General features: G+C 37.6%; 1 protein-coding gene across 9 annotated transcripts in view; it reads left to right on the forward strand.

Moving 5' to 3' along the window:
- The window catches only part of VTI1A (vesicle transport through interaction with t-SNAREs 1A), a 346,106-nt gene that overhangs the window by 188,601 nt on the left and 138,692 nt on the right, over window positions 1-18,813 (forward strand). For 6 of the 9 annotated variants that reach the window (XM_068548556.1, XM_068548560.1, XM_068548557.1 and 3 more), the window contains 2 exons: window positions 5,113-5,183; window positions 6,188-6,249. In XM_068548556.1, coding sequence (XP_068404657.1) covers window positions 5,113-5,183; window positions 6,188-6,249 — 133 coding nt within the window. Of the gene's footprint in view, window positions 1-5,112; window positions 5,184-6,187; window positions 6,261-18,813 lie in introns of all 9 variants that reach the window. The other 3 variants (XM_068548563.1, XM_068548562.1, XM_068548564.1) reach the window with 1 other exon arrangement.

The following is an 18,813-nucleotide window of genomic DNA, read 5'->3' on the forward strand; positions in this document are numbered from 1 at the left end:
AGATTGCTTTGGGTAGTATAGTCATTCTCACAATGTTGATTCTTCCAATCCAAGAACATGGTATATCTCCCCGTCTGTTCGTATCGTCTTTAGTTTCTTTCATCAGTGTCTTATAATTTTCTGCATACAGGTCTTTTGTCTCCTTAGGTAGGTTTATTCCTAGGTATTTATTCTTTTTGTTGCAATGGTAAATGGGAGTGTTTCCTTAATTTCTCTTTCAGATGTTTCATCATTAGTGTATAGGAATGCAAGAGATTTCTGTGCATTAATTTTGTATCCGGCTACTTTACCAAATTCATTGATTAGTTCTAGTAATTTTCTGGTAGCATCTTTAAGATTCTCTATGTATAGTATCATGTCATCTGCAAACAGTGACAGCTTTACTTCTTCTTTTCCAATTTGTATTCCTTTTATTTCTTTTTCTTCTCTGATTGCTGTGGCTAAAACTTCCCAAACTATGTTGAATAATAGTGGTGAGAGTGGGCAACCTTGTCTTTTTCCTGATCTTAGTGGAAATGGTTTCAGTTTTTCACCATTGAGAACGATGTTGGCTGTGGGTTTGTCATATATGGCCTTTACTATGTTGAGGTAAGTTCCCTCTATGCCTACTTTCTGGAGGGTTTTTATCATAAATAGGTGTTGAATTTTGTCGAAAGCTTTCTCTGCATCTATTGAGATGATCATATGGTTTTTCTCCTTCAGTTTGTTAATATGGTGTATCACATTGATTGATTTGCGTATATTGAAGAATCCTTGCATTCCTCAAGAATCCTTGCATTCCTCAAGAATCCTTGCATTCCTCAAGGATAAACCCCACTTGATCATGGTGTATGATCCTTTTAATGTGCTGTTGGATTCTGTTTGCTAGTATTTTGTTGAGGATTTTTGCATCTATGTTCATCAGTGATATTTGTCTCTAGGTTTCTTTTTTTGTGACATCTTTGTCTGGTTTTGGTATCAGGGTGATGGTGGCCTCATAGAATGAGTTTGGGAGTGTTCCTCCCTCTGCTATATTTTGAAAGAGTTTGAGAAGGATAGCTGTTAGCTCTTCTCTGATGTTTGATAGAATTCGCCTATGAAGCCATCTGGTCCTGGGCTTTTGTTTGTTGGAAGATTTTTAATCATAGTTTCAATTTCAGTGCTTGTGATTGGTCTGTTCATATTTTCCATTTCTTCCAGGTTGTCCATTTTATTGGCATACAGTTGCTTGTAGTAATCTCTCATGATCCTTTGTATTTCTGCAGTGTCAGTTGTTACTTCCCCTTTTTCGTTTCTAATTCTATTGATTTGAGTCTTCTCCCTCTTTTTCTTGATGAGTCTGGCTAATGGGTTATCAATTTTGTTTATCTTCTCAGAGAACCAGATTTTAGTTTTATTGATCTTTGCTATCGTTTCCTTCATTTCTTTTTCATTTATTTCTGATCTGATCTTTATGATTTCTTTCCTTCTGCTAACTTTGGGGTTTTTTTGTTCTTCTTTCTCTAATTGCGTTAGGTGTAAGGTTAGGTTGTTTATTTGAGATGTTTCTTGTTTCTTCAGGTAGGCTTGTATTGCTATAAACCTCCCTCTTAGAACTGCTTTTGCTGCATCCCATAGGTTTTGTGTCATCGTGTTTTCATTTTCATTTGTTTCTAGGTATTTTTTGATTTCTTCAGTGATCTCTTGGTTATTTAGTAGCGTATTGTTCAGCCTCCATGTGTTTGTATTTTTTACAGATTTTTTCCTATGATTGATATCTAGTCTCATAGCATTGTGTTTGGAAAAGATACTTGATATGATTTCAATTTTCTTAAATTTACGAAGGCTTGATTTATGACCCAGGATATGATCTGTCCTGGAGAATGTTCCATGAGCACTTGAGAAAAGAATTTATTCTGTTGTTTTTGGATGGAATGTCCTATAAATATCAATTAAGTCCATCTTGTTTAATGTATCATTTAAAGCTTGTGTTTCCTTATTTATTTTCATTTTGGATGATCTGTCCATTGGTGAAAGTGGGGTGTTAAAGTCCCTACTATGATTGTGTTACTGTTGATTTCCCCTTTTATGGCTGTTAGCATTTACCTTATATATTGAGGTGCTCCTATGTTGGGTGCATAAATATTTACAATTGTTTTATCTTCTTCTTCTTGGATTGATCCCTTGATCATTATGTAGTGTCATTCTTTGTCTCTTGTAATAGTCTTAATTTTAAAGTCTATTTTGTCTGATATGAGAAATGCTACTCCAGCTTTCTTTTGATTTCCATTTGCATGGAATATCTTTTTCCATCCCATTACTTTCAGTCTGTATGTGTCCCTAGTCTGAAGTGGGTCTCTTGTAGACAGCATATATATGAGTCTTGTTTTTGTATCCATTCAGCCAGTCTATGTCTTTTGGTTGGAGCATTTAATGCATTTACATTTAAGGCAGTTATCGATGTGTGTGTTCCTTTTACCATTTTCTTAATTGTTTTGGGTTTGTTATTGTAGGTCTTTTCCTTGTCTTGTGTTTCCTGCTTAGAGAAGTTCCTTTTGCATTTGTTGTAGAGCTGGTTTGGTGTGCTGAATTCTCTTAGTTTTTGCTTCTTTGTAAAGGTTTTAATTTCTCTGTCGAATCTGAATGAGATCCTTATTAAGTAGAGTAATCTTGGTTGTAGATTTTTCCCTTTCATCACTTTAAGTATGTCCTGCCACTCCCTTCTGGCTTGCAGAGTTTCTGCTGAAAAATCAGCTGATAACCTTATGGGGACTCCCTTGTATGTTATTTGTTGCTTTTCCCTTGCTGCTTTTAATATTTTTTCCTTGTATTTAATTTTTGATAGTTTGATTAATGTGTCTTGGCATGTTTCTCCTTGGATTTATCCTGTATAGGACTCTCTGCACTTCCTGGACTTGATTGACTATTTCCTTTCCCATACTAGGGAATTTTTCAACTGTAATCCTTCAAATATTTTCTCAGTCCCTTTTTTTTCCTCTTCTTCTTCTGGGACCCCTATAATTTGAATGTTGGTGCATTTAATGTTGTCCCAGAGGTCTCCGAGACTGTCCTTAATTCTTTTCATTCTTTTTTCTTTATTCTGCTCTGCGGTAGTTATTTCCACTATTTTATCTTCCAGGTCACTTATCTGTTCTTCTGCCTCAGTTTTCTGCTATTGATTCCTTCCAGAGAATTTTAAATTTCTTTTATTGTGTTGTTCTTCATTGTTTGTTTGCTCTTTAGTTCTTCTAGATGAGACATTGTTAAACATTGTTAACATTGTTAAACATTTCTTGTATTTTCTCCATTCTATTTCCAAGCTTTTGGATCATCTTTACTATCATTACTCTGAATTCTTTTTCACGTAGACTGCCTATTTCCTCTTCATTTGTTTGGTCTGGTGGGTTTTTACCTCGCTCCTTCATCTGCTGTGTATTTCTCTGTCTTCTCATTTTGCTTAACCTACTATGTTTGGGGTCTCCTTTTTGCAGTCTGCAGGTTCATACTTCCCGTTGTTTTTGGTGTCTGCTCCCAGTGGGTAAGGTTGGTTCAGAGGGTTGTGTAGGCTTTCTGGTGGAGGGGACTGGTGCCTGTGTTCTGGTGGATGAGTCTGGATCTTATCTTTCTGGTGGGCAGGACCGCATCCGGTGGTTGTTTTGGGGTGTCTGTGAGCTTATTATGATTTTAGGCAGCCTCTCTGCTAATGGCTGGGGTTGTGTTCCTATCTTGCTAGTTGTTTGGCATAGGGTGTCCAGCACTGTAGCTTGCTGGTCGTTGAGTGGAGCTGGGTCTTAGCATTGAGATACAGATCTCTGGGAGAGCTTTTGCCATTTGATATTACATGGGGCCGGGAGGTCTCTGGTGGACCAATGTCCTGAAAAGGCTCTGGCCTGACACCCGGCTGGAGCACCAAGACCCTTAGCAGTCCTAATCTTCTCGAATCTTGAACACAAGGTTCAGAGCAACATTGGGATTCAGATAATCTGCTCAGGCCATCCCCTCCATGCGGGTTCCAAGAGAGCCTTCTCCAAGCCCCTGAGGATGGAGGTTTCTTCCAGGTCTGAAATGTTTTAGTCTTTCTTCCTCACCGCTTATCTGAATTTCACCTCTTCTTACAGACCTAATCCCAGTTTCTCCAGGAAGTCTTATCTGATTTCTCCAGGCTAGAGCAAATATCTTCCTTGTCTGCTAGTGTTGGAGGGTCTCCTGCAGAGGCGGGGGGCAGCTGTGGCTCACCGCAGGGACAAGGACACTCTAAAATTGCTATATTATGTTGATTAAAGGAATTTAATGTCATGGTAATACCTAATAGTATGACAAAATTGAATATTGCAATTGTTATGCAAAGAAAGAAAAATGCAACTCTAGTTGTTTCATACTTCTCCATTACTGGTGTCATCTTCCATTTTTATGATGCCTTTACTGGGAACCACATATCTTATTCAATTTTACCTTAAGGATAAATTGTATGGAGTTAGTAATAAAAAGCTACCATCAAACTGAGAGGAAATAATATACTAGGAATGTACTATCCTGGGAAGAATTTTCAGTTTGTATAGGTGACAAAAATATAATTTATGTTATTGTACTTAAGCAATTCTTATTATTTGGATTTTTCTGTCATGAAAGGAATATACAGTCCTTTTTTTTGATGTGCCATGAAATATGAACTCTAATGTAACATTTATCCTTTAACTGCTAAATCATCTCTATTAGTTCGGGAGTTCGTGAGTGGAAGGGCTTGATCTTGGTTACTGGCCATGTCCCCAACATCTACCGCTGGCACAGAGTAGGGCCTCAGTGATTATTCATTGAGTGCATTGATTCTCGGGTACTATACAGTTACGTGCATTTGTGTGGTACCCTATAGCTTTCAAAACATTTTTAGTTAGGATATCTCATTTGACTATAACAACAATTTTGTGAGAAAGTTAGGACAGATATTTTCTTCCAATGAATAAAACTGCAGTTCAAGTGGATTATGGAAGACCTAGGTTAGGAGGGTGTCGGGGTCATAATAATCTGTTGGTGTTTTATATTGATCATGAGCATTCTTTAAATTCTGCGCCTCTTGTCCTTTTGGTACTTCTGAAGTTTTTTTTTTTCATTTGCACCCAAAGTCATCTTTCCTAACTCAAATTTTCTTGTCCATAGAACAAATTGGCCAGGAGATGCTGGAAAACCTCAGTCATGACAGAGAAAAGATACAGAGAGCACGTGAAAGAGTAAGTAGAAGTGCTACAATCTTTTCACAAATTCAGTAAGTGAAAAGACAAAAAAATATATAAGTAAAAGGTCTTGGGCATGTGCATAGACAGTAACAATTACATTGGTGTAAGCATGTATAAAAATGGCTAGGGGGCTTCCCTGGTGGCGCAGTGGTTGAGAGTCTGCCTGCCAATGCAGGGGACACGGGTTCGAGCCCTGGTCTGGGAAGATCCCACATGCCGCGGAGCAGCAGCTGGGCCCATGAGCCACAGCTGCTGAGCCTGCGCGTCTGGAGCCTGTGCTCCGCAACAAGAGAGGCCACGATGGTGAGAGGCCCGCGCAACGCGATGAAGAGTGGCCCCCGCTTGCCGCAACTGGGGAAGGCCCTTGCACAGAAACGAAGAATAAATAAATAAATAATAAAAATAAAGGAATTTAAAAAAAAAAAAAAAATGGCTAGGGTGAAAGAAGGATATAGAGTGGGGGTGAGGGGAGTGTGGGATGGAGAAGGAATAAGCTGACTCTTTATGCCTCCATCCCAGAATGCCCCCAGGTAGATATTTTATTTAGTGCTATATCTAAGGAGAAGATCACTGAGGAGGATTTTGTGGTATGTCAGGTCTTTCAGAGCAAAAGCTAAAAATATTGATCTCATCTTCCCTCAATTCATTTTGCTTCCATTTATATCTCTAGACCTGTGTGCATTCATAGGGTGGACATATTAATTAATTACCAGAAATAATTTAAACTTTGTCAGCCTGTGAGACATTTGCTTTTATATCCTGTTCAAGTATCCAATTTAAAGCTCCTGGGGTTATCTAGTATATGTAATTTTCTAAATCTAAGAATTTTCAGAGATAATGTAGGTGTCAAGAATGTATTTTAAAGTATTTAAGCATTTTTTTATGAATTGGGTTTTCCATCATGAAAGAAAATTATTGTTTGCCAGTGCACTTTAAAAATAATCTAATTCCATGAAGTTTCATTTTGTTCTGTTTTAATGCTGCTTTTCTCCTCCTAGCTTCGGGAAACAGATGCTAACTTGGGGAAAAGCTCCAGGGTTCTGACAGGGATGTTGAGAAGGTAAGAGCCAGGTAGGGACTTATCTTCCTCTCTTTCTCTTACTTTTTTTTAAGTATATTTTTCATCTCGTTGCAACCGGGCATTTTCCAGGCATGCAAGCTTCTGCTCTTAGTACCCTGTGTCAAGAACCTTTTGAAATGACAGAGCACTGATATTAACTCTTGTTTGGACAGGGACACGCGCTGAGTAACTTAGATTAGAGAGAAGGTTTGAGCTCGGGGGGTTACCTCAAGCTATGGAAAAAATTAGGGTTAGACATAAAGTATTTTTTCATAGCCTGAGGAAGGCCCCATGGCAGGAGCAGACTGATTTTATTTTCTATTTTGATAGCCTCCTTGCTGTAGAGGGAATGATGGCCTGCAGTATCAGGAGCACACTTGGTATTAGCTTTGCCCTCTGTTGCTTTGTTTTCATTTCTTTTTTAAGAGAGTCTGGGGAAACATTCTGACTTTATGTATACTTAAAAAAGATTTTTTAAATTTAAAGAATATCTGAATAATGTGAAGTCACATGTGCGAGCAAGCAAATGTTAATGTTTTATATGTGAAACTAACCTTTGATTGACGGAAGATATTTGGGAGAGTATGTGAAAGTAAATGAATGCATGTAGGTAATAGTCTACGTTCTGTAATTTTGGAGGGGAGTGAGAAATGTTTTCATTGTTCCGAAAATTGGGGTCATTTTTGACTTAGGTATATTCAGCATGGAATTATTGCATTCAGAATCTACCAAATAAGACTATCATCTAGCATAACCTTCAGTTTGGAACTGTGGATAGAAATATGAATGAGCAATGTTGAGAATCACCTCTAGAATAGCTTAATTGGAATTTTAAAAAGAGAATCTTGTTTATCATTGATGCTATAGTGACAGCTATTTGAAAATAAGTAAAGTCTTCTCTGATCATGTATCCATATATAATAATTTGCTAAAAGTATGTTTGCTGCGTTAGAGATTGATTGCATAAGAATCAATCAAAGGTATGGTCACTTAGTCTTCTATAGCCCAATGTAACGATGTGATTTCTCTATCAGGCTAATCAGGAGCAAGGTTAAATTCCAGGGACACTTCCAACCCATGCTGACACAACTCCACATGCCCCTCCTTTTCCTACACCCACAGTCCCCAATTCAAAACCATAAACCACCAAATTCTCTGATTAGGGGTAATATGTAAACGACCTAGAAAAATTCAAAATCCACAGAGAAGTGGCGATTGAAAGGAATGCTTCAGTGCATATAAACAATAAAAAAGAAAAAAAGGGGAAAATTCTCTATTGCTTCCCTGGGAGGGCCCCTGCAATGTGAGCTGTAACGAATATTCTGCATATGTCTCCATTTTGTCAAATCTCATTAAAGAGTCCTCCCGCTTTATGTCAGTTGAGCTGTCCAGAAATCATTCATCATTTTTAGTGTAAAAAAAAATCATGTGGTTATTTAAATAATATCATATTAATGTTAAAGTTCAGCTGTCATTTAATGGTATGGCTTAATCAGCTGTAGCATTTAGGAAAAATAGTTTATCCAGGCTCTATGTGGCTTTCAGGTTGGCAGATTCAAATAAGGATTTATGGGTTTCTAAACCAACGTATTTCTGTCCACGTTTCTGCTTGATGCACCTCACCCTTTTGTGCAGGACACTGCAGACAGTTATTTCAACAAATAACGCATCTCCTCATATTGTGTTTGAATAAGTTTGCAAGTCATTTAGAGAGGGTGAAGCACAAACAACTTCTGTAACCTTTGACTGGGCTTTCTTTAGAAAAATCATACTAACAGGGTTGTTTCATAAGCCTACAGAAGAAAATTACTCTGCTGAAATCTTCTTGGGGTTCTCTTTGTAGGCAAACTCAGTCAATCACTGACTCATCTCCTTTTGGGCTCTGTCTAGAGTATGAACAGCAATAAAAATCCCCAGATGGACATCACCTTGCTATGTCTGAGCCAAGGAAACTCTTAAGTCCACCCGTGCACATTGGTAACTGTGTTTTTCACTAAGCACAACTGGGATCTTGGTATCAGCCAAGGTATCCAGGTACTTTTAATCAATGCTATAAACTGAGTCTTCGGGAACCAAATGTAGATGGTGGTTTTGGTTTAGTTTCTAATTACTATCCCACATGATATATAATTTATTTTGGACTTGGGAAAAGGCAAAAATATTTTACCAACTTCTTCACTTCATTATTTTTTATTATTCCCTGGAAAAACAGTCTCTAGAAAGTGGAACCAGGGTTTATGTTTCTAATAGGAAGTCTTGTATTTACTGCTCTGATTTTGCTTCCGGTTACATCCCTCCCATTCGCATGGCACTCCCTTCCAGCACCGGTGGGGTTTTATTTCAGAAAGAGAAGTCACGTTATCTTACCAAAATTGCACAGCTATATCATGTGTCAACAGGTGCTTCTGGTTTAAGAAAAGTTACAATATTGAACAGTGTGCCCATCTGTATAAATGTATAAACGCATACAAGAAACGAATGTCCTCTTTGTTCAGGGTAGGTGTTTACCTGCATATAACATAAGCTTATTTATTTTCATATGATAAATTCTTTATGACCGAAGATAGTTAAGTATTCTACAATATACCGAACCAAGGAATTATTTTATTTAAAAGAAAGACTGCTGATTATTCTTAATTTTTTAAACTTAGGTTGTTTTTAAATTTGTAAAATGAACAGGAATGGTATATCATGGTTCCTCATTTGAGTCATTTTGCTAATATTGATTAGTCTATTGTGTCTATTTCTTCTTTTCTTTTTTTCTCCTTATTCACTTCCTCAGTAAATATTTCATGCCTGAATACAAGGACTTGGGGCTCCTCAAATGAAATCAGTTTGGATCCTTGCCTTCAGAGTACTTCAGTCTAGTAGAGAATATGTGCATATAAAGTGGTGTAGGAATTCATAAAATTATCTAATTTTCAAGGAAGCTATGGAAGATTCTACAAGTCCAATTAATCCTTACTGATGATTAAAAAGGGTGCCAGGAAAACAAAGAACCAATAGAAAATATGATTTCAGTAGCTATACAACCAATAAGTTTGAAAAAAATAGAGAAATAGAAGATGACTTATGGAGTCATAAGTTTTGAAAGAAACTAAACTATGCAGAGAATATTGAGACATATCTAGTGAGAGAGCAACTGATTCAACCTAAACAAATGTTCTTCATGTAACTGTACTATATCACCAAAAGAAAGAAAACAAAGGAAAAAAACCAGTCCATTCAAAATTATATTAGTAAAACTTGACATCAGAATGCAGGTATAGCTGATTTCCTGAAAAGTAATTTTTCTGCTGTCTTGACATAAGATGAAGAGCTACTAGGGGACAAACTGTTCATTTCCTGACTCTGTAGACAGAGTTTGAAATGAAGTGGTATTCAGATAATAATGAAAATTGTCATGAAACAAATGACCATTCATGCAATGACGGGGGTCAAAAAAAAGGATTTTTCATTGACTTCCACAAAATTAGACTGTCATAATAGGTTGTCTTTAAAGTGCCTCAAGTAGCACTGAGAGGCTTCAGTGTTGCTCTCCATATATATTTGCCTGTACGTGCATGTTGGTGTGTATATTTTTTCCTATACATTTGACTGGGAGGTCTTATTAGATCAAACAGTACCAGCAGGCAGTGGAAATGAAAACAGAAGTTTTCAAGATTTTCAGTCAGCAAACAAAGGACATCATGATTCTGTTTTCTTTTTGCCTCTGAAGAGTGAATAATTTATCAGTAATTGTATGTTTGTTTCTAAAAGTATCTAAAGGATTCCTTAGAAATGTAACAGAGTTATAATTTGAAATCTCTGTTGACATAAATTTGGAGGACATGTTACAAGTTTATGTTGGCCCATTGACCACATGTATATGCTGGCAAAAGGCTTATGAAAGGAAATGACATATGTAACATTTTTTAAAACACCTTTTCTGTATGATTATCTTAATATCAATTTTCTCTCTCGTGCACACTAGCAATATTTGCTACTAGTATTAGTATTTACACACACACACACACACAATACAGAATAGCAGAATTACGCACACAATAGCAGAATGTTTCCTTGAAAAAGTGAATTCTGTTTATCCTTCCATCATGTATGTAGTAACTTTCTTAAATAGGTAGCTATTGAGAGGTGTTTTGTAACTAATCTATAATATAAACAAAACAGATGGGATTAAATGAAGTTGATGCAGCTACCACTATTTATACATTTTTTAATTGCAATATAATTGATTTATTATATTGGTTTCAGGTGTACTATGTAGTGACTCAATATTTTTATACATTACAGAATGATTACCACAAATATAGTTACCATCTGTCACCATACAAAATTATTATAATATTATTGATTATGTTCTCCATGCTGTATATTATATCCACATGACTTATTTATTTTATAACTGGAATAACTTCATCCCCTTACTATTTAATACATGTATTTTTGTTAGAGCTACTTCTGAGCCCATCTGGGGAATAACTGCCACCTATCATTGTTATCACATTTTACATTTTGAACGTGGTTTTGTTGCTTTGGTAGGAAGACAGGTAAAAACATCTGGAAAACTTAAATGTACTGTCAGAATGATTCCTAAGGGTAAATGTATCAGAAATACCAATGCAATTTCTATAAGCAATAGATATGTAATTTTTTTATTAAACAAACTTATTCTTAAAGAAATATGCTATGACTTTTAATCTTCTTTAAAAATTCATCCCCGCCCCCCCATTTTGCCCAGGAAACATTTTTTTATATTTTAATTGTTCTTATTATGATGTCTGAAAATTCAGCAGTAGAGAGTTTTCAAGACGTGTGAGAAAAATGTCCTTGAGAATTTACTCTCAATTTTTATGCACTGCAAAGTGTCTTACATTTATATTTTTCACTTTTTTTCTGGTTTTTGCTTTTCTCTCTTTATGTCATTTGTCTTTCTTGGCCTGTTTTTACTAGCTGTGAACATGGGTGGGCCCTGCCTTGAAATTAGTACAGCAAAATCTTAACCTCTAAGATATTCTTCAGTTTTTAATCAAGTGCTTATTCTTTCAGAACAAAATGATTCAGTTTGTTGCAGATTCTTTACACTTAACAGATTTAGGTTCTAAGCTTAGACTAATGCTACAAAGAGAAAATTATTTTTTAAAAACCTTGGTCCTTATTGTGTGAGTAACTTTATTACCATACACTTGACTCATTGCTTTCGTCCTATGACCCCTTCAAGGCTGACATGGGTGATGTTTTTACCAAATGAAAGAACGGCTTTGGATTTCTTTATATATGTTTCTTTTTAATAACATTCTTGTAACTTTAAACATAGAATTTTGATATTGTGTTAGACATTCGAATACAGCATCTAAAGTTATCTATCAATGATAACTCTACCAGCTGCCTTAGGTGTGTGTCTGACCCTAACCTTAGTTTACACACATCAGATCTAATCCTTAACAGCCCTGTGGAGGAAGCATCATATCCCCATTTTACAGGTGAGAATAACAATGCTTAGTGAAGTAAACTATCCATAGTCATATACATAGAAATGTACAGAATTAGACTATGAACTTAGCTGTCTCTTTTTTTTTAATTTATTTTATTTTATTTATTTTAAATTTTTTAATTTTATTTTTTTATACTGCAGGCTCTCATTAGTCATCCATTTTATACACATAAGTGTATACATGTCAATCCCAATCTCCCAATTCATCCCACCACCACCGGCACCCCCCCGCTTCCCCCGCTTGGTGTCCATACGTTTGTTCTCTACATCTGTGTCTCAATTTCTGCCCTGCAAACCGGTTCATCTGTACCATTTTCTAGATTCCACATATATGCATTAATATATGATATTTGTTTTTCTCTTTCTGACTTACTTCACTCTGTATGACAGTCTCTAGATCCATCCACGTCTCTACAAATGACCCAATTTCGTTCCTTTTTATGGCTGAGTAATATTCCATTGTATATATGTACCACATCTTCTTTATCCATTCATCTGTTGATGGGCATTTAGGTTGCTTCCATGACTTGGTTATTGTAAATAGTGCTGCAGTGAACATTGGGGTGCATGTGTCTTTTTGAATTATGGTTTTCTCTGGGTATATGCCCAGTAGTGGGATTCCTGGGTCATATGGTAGTTCCATTTTTAGTTTTTTAAGGAACCTCCATACAGTTCTCCATAGTGGCTGTATCAATTTACATTCCTACCAACAGTGCAAGAGGGTTCCCTTTTCTCTACACCCTCTCCAGCATTTGTTGTTTGTAGATTTTCTGATGATGCCCATTCTAACTTGTGTGAGGTGATACCTCATTGTAGTTTTGATTTGCATTTCTCTAATAATAGTGATGTTGAGCAGCTTTTCATGTACTTCTTGGCCATCTGTATGTCTTCTTTGGGAAATGTCTATTTAGGTCTTCTGCCCATTTTTGGATTGGGTTGTTTGTTTTTTTAATATTGAGCTGCATGAGCTGTTTACGTATTTTGGAGATTAATCCTTTTTCCGTTGATTCGTTTGCAAATATTTTCTCCCATTTTGAGGATTGTCTTTTCATCTTGTTTATGGTTTCCTTTGCTGTGCAAAAGCTTTTAAGTTTCATTAGGTCCCATTTGTTTATTTTTGTTTTTATTTCCATTACTCTAGGAGGTGGATCACAAAAGATCTTGTTGTGATTTATGTCAAAGAGTGTTCTTCCTAAGTTTTCCTCTAAGAGTTTTATAGTGTCCGGTCTTACATTTAGGTCTCTAATCCATTTTGAGTTTATTTTTGTGTATGGTGCTAGGGAGTGTTCTAATTTCATTCTTTTACATGTAGCTGTCCAGTTTTCCCAGCACCACTTATTGAAGAGACTGTCTTTTCTCCATTGTATATCCTTGCCTCCTTTCTCATAGATTAGTTGACCATAGGTGCGTGGGTTTATCTCTGGGCTTTCTATCCTGTTCCGTTCATCTATATTTCTGTTTTTGTGCCAGTACCATATTGTCTTGATTACTGTAGCTTTGTAGTATAGTCTGAAGTCAGGGAGTCTGATTCCTCCAGCTCCGTTTTTTTTTCCCTCAAGACCGCTTTGGCTATTCGAGGTCTTTTGTGTCTCCATGCAAATTTTAAGGTTTTTTGTTCTAATTCTGTAAAAAATGCCATTGGTAATTTGATAAGGATTGCATTGAATCTGTAGATTGCTTTGGGTAGTATAGTCATTTTCACAATATTGATTCTTCCAATCCAAGAACGTGGTATATCTCTCCATCTGTTGGTATCATCTTTAATTTCTTTCATCAGTGTCTTATAGTTTTCTGCATACAGGTCTTTTGTCTCCCTAGGTAGGTTTATTCCTAGGTATTTTATTATTTTTGTTGCAGTGGTAAATGAGAGTGTTTCCTTAATTTCTCTTTCAGATTTTTCATCATTAGTGTATAGGAATGGAAGAGACTTCTGTGCATTAATTTTGTATCCTGCAACTTTACCAAATTCATTCATTAGCTCTGGTAGTTTTCTGATTAGCTCTAGACAGTTTTACTTCTTCTTTTCCAATTTGTATTCCTTTTATTTCTTTTTCTTCTGATTGCTGTGGCTAGGACTTCCAAAACTATGTTGAATAATAGTGGTGAGAGTTGACATCCTTGTCTTGTTCCTGATCTTAGAGGAAATGCTTTCAGTTTTTCGCCATTGAGAATGATGTTTGCTGTGGGTTTGTCGTATATGGCCTTTATTATGTTGAGGTAGGTTCCCTCTGTGCCCACTTTCTGGAGAGTTTTTATCATAAATGAGTGTTGAATTTTGTTAAAAGCTTTTTCTGCATCTATTGAGACGATCATATGGTTTTTATTCTTCAATTTGTTAATATGGTATATCACATTGATTGATTTGCGTATATTGAAGAATCCCTGCATCCTTGGGATAAATCCCACCTGATCATGGTGTATGATCCTATTAATGTGTTGTTGGATTCTGTTTGCTAGTATTTTGTTAAGGAATTTTGCATCTATATTCATCAGTGATATTGGTCTGTAATTTTCTTTTTTTGCAGTATCTTTTTCTGGTCTTGGTATCAGGGTGATGGTGACCTCATAGAATGAGTTTGGGAGTGCTCCTTCCTCTGCAATTTTTTGGAAGAGTTTGAGAAGGATGGGTGTTAGCTCTTCTCTAAATGTTTGATAGAATTCACCTGTGAAGCCATCTGGTCCTGGACTTTTGTTTGTTGGAAGATTTTTAATCACAGTTTCAGTTTCGTTGCTTGTGATTGGTCTGTTCATATTTTCTGTTTCTTCCTGGTTCAGTCTTGGAAGGTTATACCTTTCTAAGAATTTGTCCATTTCTTCCAGGTTGTCCATTTTATTGTCATAGAGTTGCTTGTAGTAGTCTCTTAGGATGCTTTGTATTTTTGCGGTGTCTGTTGTAACTTCTTTTTCATTTCTAATTTTATTGATTTGAGTCCTCTCCCTCTTTTTCTTGATGAGTGTGGCTAATGGTTTATCAATTTCGTTTATCTTCTCAAAGAACCAGCTTTTAGTTTTATTGATCTTTGCTATTGTTTTCTTTGTTTCTATTTCATTTATTTCTGCTCTGATCTTGATGATTTCTTTCCTTCTGCTAACTTTGGGTTTTGTTTGTTTTTCTTTCTCTAGTTCCTTTAGGTGTAAGGTTAGATTGTTTATTTGAGATTTTTCTTGTTTCTTGAGGTACGCTTGTATAGCTGTAAACTTCCCTCTTAGAACTGCTTTTGCCACATCCCATAGGTTTTGGATTGTCTTGTTTTCATTGTCGTTTGTCTCTAGGTATTTTTTTATTTCCTCTTTGATTTCTTCAGTGATCTCTTAGTTATTTAGTAACGTATTGTTTAGCCTCCATGTGTTTGTGCTTTTTACGTTTTTTTCCCTGTAATTGATTTCTAATCTCATAGTGTTGTGGTCAGAAAAGATGCTTGGTATGATTCAATTTTCTTAAAAATACTGAGGCTTGATTTGTGACCCAAGATGTGATCTTTCCTGGAGAATGTTCCGTGCACACTTGAGAAGTGTAATCTGCTGTTTTTGGATGGAATGTCCTATAAATATCAATTAAATCTATCTGGTCTATTGTGTCATTTAAAGCTTCTGTTTCCTTATTTATTTTCATTTTGGATGATCTGTCCATTGGTGTAAGTGAGGTGTTAATGTCCCCGACTATTATTGTGTTACTGTCAATTTCCTCTTTTAGAGCTGTTAGCAGTTGCCTTATGTATTGAGGTGCTCCTATGTTGGGTGCATATATATTTGTAATTGTTATATCTTCTTCTTGGATTGTTCCCTTGATCATTATGTAGTGTCCTTCCTTGTCTCTTGTAACATTCTTTATTTTAAAGTCTATTTTACCTGATATGAGTATTGCTACTCCCGCTTTCTTTTGATTTCCATTTGCATGGAATATCTTTTTCCATCCTCTCACTTTCAGTCTGTATGTGTCCCTAGGTCTGAAGTGGGTCTCTTGTAGACAGCATATATATGGGTCTTGTTTTTGTTTCCGTTCAGCGAGCCTGTGTCTTTTGGTTGGAGCATTTAATCCATTCACGTTTAAGGTAATTATCGATAGGTATGTTCCTATTATCATTTTCTTAATTGTTCTGGGTTTGTTTTTGTAGGTCCTTTTCTTCTCTTGTGTTTCCCACTTAGAGAAGTTCCTTTAGCATTTGTTGTAGAGCTGGTTTGCTGGTGCTGAATTCTCTTAGCTTTTGCTTGTCTGTAAAGCTTTTGATTTCTCCATCGAATCTGAATGAGATCCTTGCCGGGTAGAGTAATCTTGGTTGTAGTTTCTTCCCTTTCATCACTTTAAGTATATTATGCCACTCCCTTCTGGCTTGTAGAGTTTCTGCTGAGAAATCAGCTGTTAACCTTATGAGACTTCCCTTGTATGTTATATGTCATTTTTCCCTTGCTGCTTTCAATAATTTTTCTTTGTCTTTAATTTTTGCCAATTTGATTACTATGTGTCTCAGCGTGTTTCTCCTTGGGTTTATCCTGCCTGGGACTCTCTGCGCTTCCTGGACTTGGGTGGCTATTTCCTTTCCCATGTTAGGGAAGTTTTCAATTATAATCTCTTCAAATATTTTCTCTGGTCCTTTCTCTCTCTCTTCTCCTTCTGGGACCCCTATAATGCGAATGTTGTTGCGTTTAATGTTGTCCCAGAGGTCTCTTAGGCTGTCTTCATTTCTTTTCATTCTTTTTTTCTTTATTCTGTTCCGCAGCAGTGAATTCCACTAGGAATTCTTCCAGGTCACTTATCCGTTCTTCTGCCTCAGTTATTCTTCTATTGATTCCTTCTAGTGTAGTTTTCATTTCAGTTATTGTATTGTTCAGCTCTGTTTGTTTGTTCTTTAATTCTTCTAGATCTTTGTTAAACATTTCTTGCATCTTCTCAATCTTTGCCTCCATTCTTTTTCTGAGGTCCTGGGTCATCTTCACTATCATTATTCTGAATTCTTTTTCTGGAAGGTTGCCTATCTCCACTCCATTTAGTTGTTTTTCCTGGGGTTTTACCTTGTTCCTTCATCTGGTACATAGCCCTCTGCCTTTTCATCTTGTCTATCTTTCTGTGAATGTGGTTTTTGTTCCACCGGCTGCAGGATTGTAGTTCTTCTTGCTTCTGCTATCTGCCCTCTGGTGGATGAGGCTATCAAAGAGGCTTGTGGAAGTTTCCTGATGGGAGGGACTGGTGGTGGGTAGAGCTGGCTGTTGCTTTGGTGGGCAGAGCTCAGTAAAACTTTAATCCACTTGTCTACTGATGGGTGGGGCTGGGTCCCCTCCCTGTTGCTTGTTTGGCCTGAGGCGACCCAACACTGGAGCCTACCCGGGCTCTTTGGTGGGGCTAATGGCAGACTCGGGGAGAGCTCACGCCAAGGAGTACTTCCCAGAACTTCTGCTGCCAGTGTCCTTGTCCTCACTGTGAGACAGAGCCACCCCCTGCCTCTGCAGGAGACCCTCCAACACTAGCAGGTTGGTCTGATTCAGTCTCTGTGGGGTCACTGCTCCTTCCCCTGGGTCCCATTGCACACACTACTTTGTGTGTGCCCTCCAAGAGTGGAGTCTCTGTTTCCCCCAGTCCTGTCGAAGTCCTGCAATCAAACCCCACTAGGCTTCAAAGTCTGATTCTCTAGGAATTCCTCCTCCCGTTGCCGGACCCCCAGGTTGGGAAGCCTGACGTGGGGCTCAGAACCTTCACTCCAGTGGGTGGACTTCTGTGGTATAAGTGTTCTCCAGTTTGTGAGTCACCCACCCAGCAGTTATGGGATTTGATTTTATTGTGATTGTGCCCCTCCTGCCATCTCATTGTGGCTTCTCCTTTGTCTTTGGATGTGGGGTATCTTTTTTGGTGAGTTCCAGTGTCTTCCTGTCAATGATTGTTCAGCAGTTAGTTGTGATTCCAGTGCTCTTGCAAGAGGGAGTGAGAGCACGTCCTTCTACTCCGCCATCTTGAACCAATCTTCTTTAATTTATTTTATTTATTTATTTTTGTCTGCGTTGGGTCTTCATTGCTGTGCACAGGCTTTCTCTAGTTGTGATGAGCGGGGGCTACTCTTTGTTGCAGTGCGCGGGCCTCTCACTGTGGTGGCTTCTCTTGTTGCGGAGCATGGGCTCCAGGTGCGCGGGCTTCAGCGGTTGTGGTACGCAGGCTCAGTAGTTGTGGCTCACGGGCTCTAGAGTGCTGGCTCAGCAGTTGTGGCACACGGGCTTAGTTGCTCCGCGGCATGTGGGATCTTCCTGGACCAGGTCTCGAACCCGTGTCCCCTGCATTGGCAGGCAGATTCCCAACCACTGCACCACCAGGGAAGCCCTAGCTGTCTCTTTTGAATGCACTACACCAAAGGTTCTCAGAGTCAGTTTTCACTAACTAGTAGTGAAATGAGAAGAGTTAAAACAAACTAGTGAGTTTTCATTATGCAGATTGTTACTGTTATCTGCTCTCTTTGTCATGATTCCATTTCTTCTGTAAAATAATTGTGGTAGTCAACTATTTCCTTAAAATAGTTGATTGTTACAGCAAATGGAAAAGGAAATCCTTGGAAGGACTGAACAGTAGCAATCAGTTTTCCCACCTTCCCCCCTTTCCCCACAGTTTACTGGTCTGGGAAATTCAGAATTTTAGGAGCCATTATTCTACACCACACTCTATCTTTTAATTACAAAAACCACTGCTACGTATGCACTCACCAATACCCCCTAGGTAGCAGTCACTGTTCTAGACACTTGCTATACATTATCTTGTTTCATCTTCATGATATCTCTGTAAGGCAGATACCATTACTCCCATTTTAAGAAATAAGGAACTTCTGTTAAATATTATCCAGCTCTGTAGAAGCGGTCTGCCTCCAGAGACTGTTTTTCCTACTGTGCTGGACTGTTACCCTTCTTCTATGGAGAATTAGTAGCCTCACAGAGAGTCAGACAACCATTCTGGATGGTTCTTGAAAACAATGAACAAATCCTTACTACATCCCACTATTTGGGATCGGCTGAAGGTACTGGGTCTGGTTTGTGTAGACATGGAAGCTTCTGTGTACCAGTGGAGTCCCCTTTGAGCGTGTTTTTAAAGAGTCCTT

The sequence above is a fragment of the Eschrichtius robustus genome, chromosome 7 (assembly GCF_028021215.1).
Source record: "Eschrichtius robustus isolate mEscRob2 chromosome 7, mEscRob2.pri, whole genome shotgun sequence".
In the NCBI taxonomy this organism is placed as follows: domain Eukaryota; kingdom Metazoa; phylum Chordata; class Mammalia; order Artiodactyla; family Eschrichtiidae; genus Eschrichtius; species Eschrichtius robustus.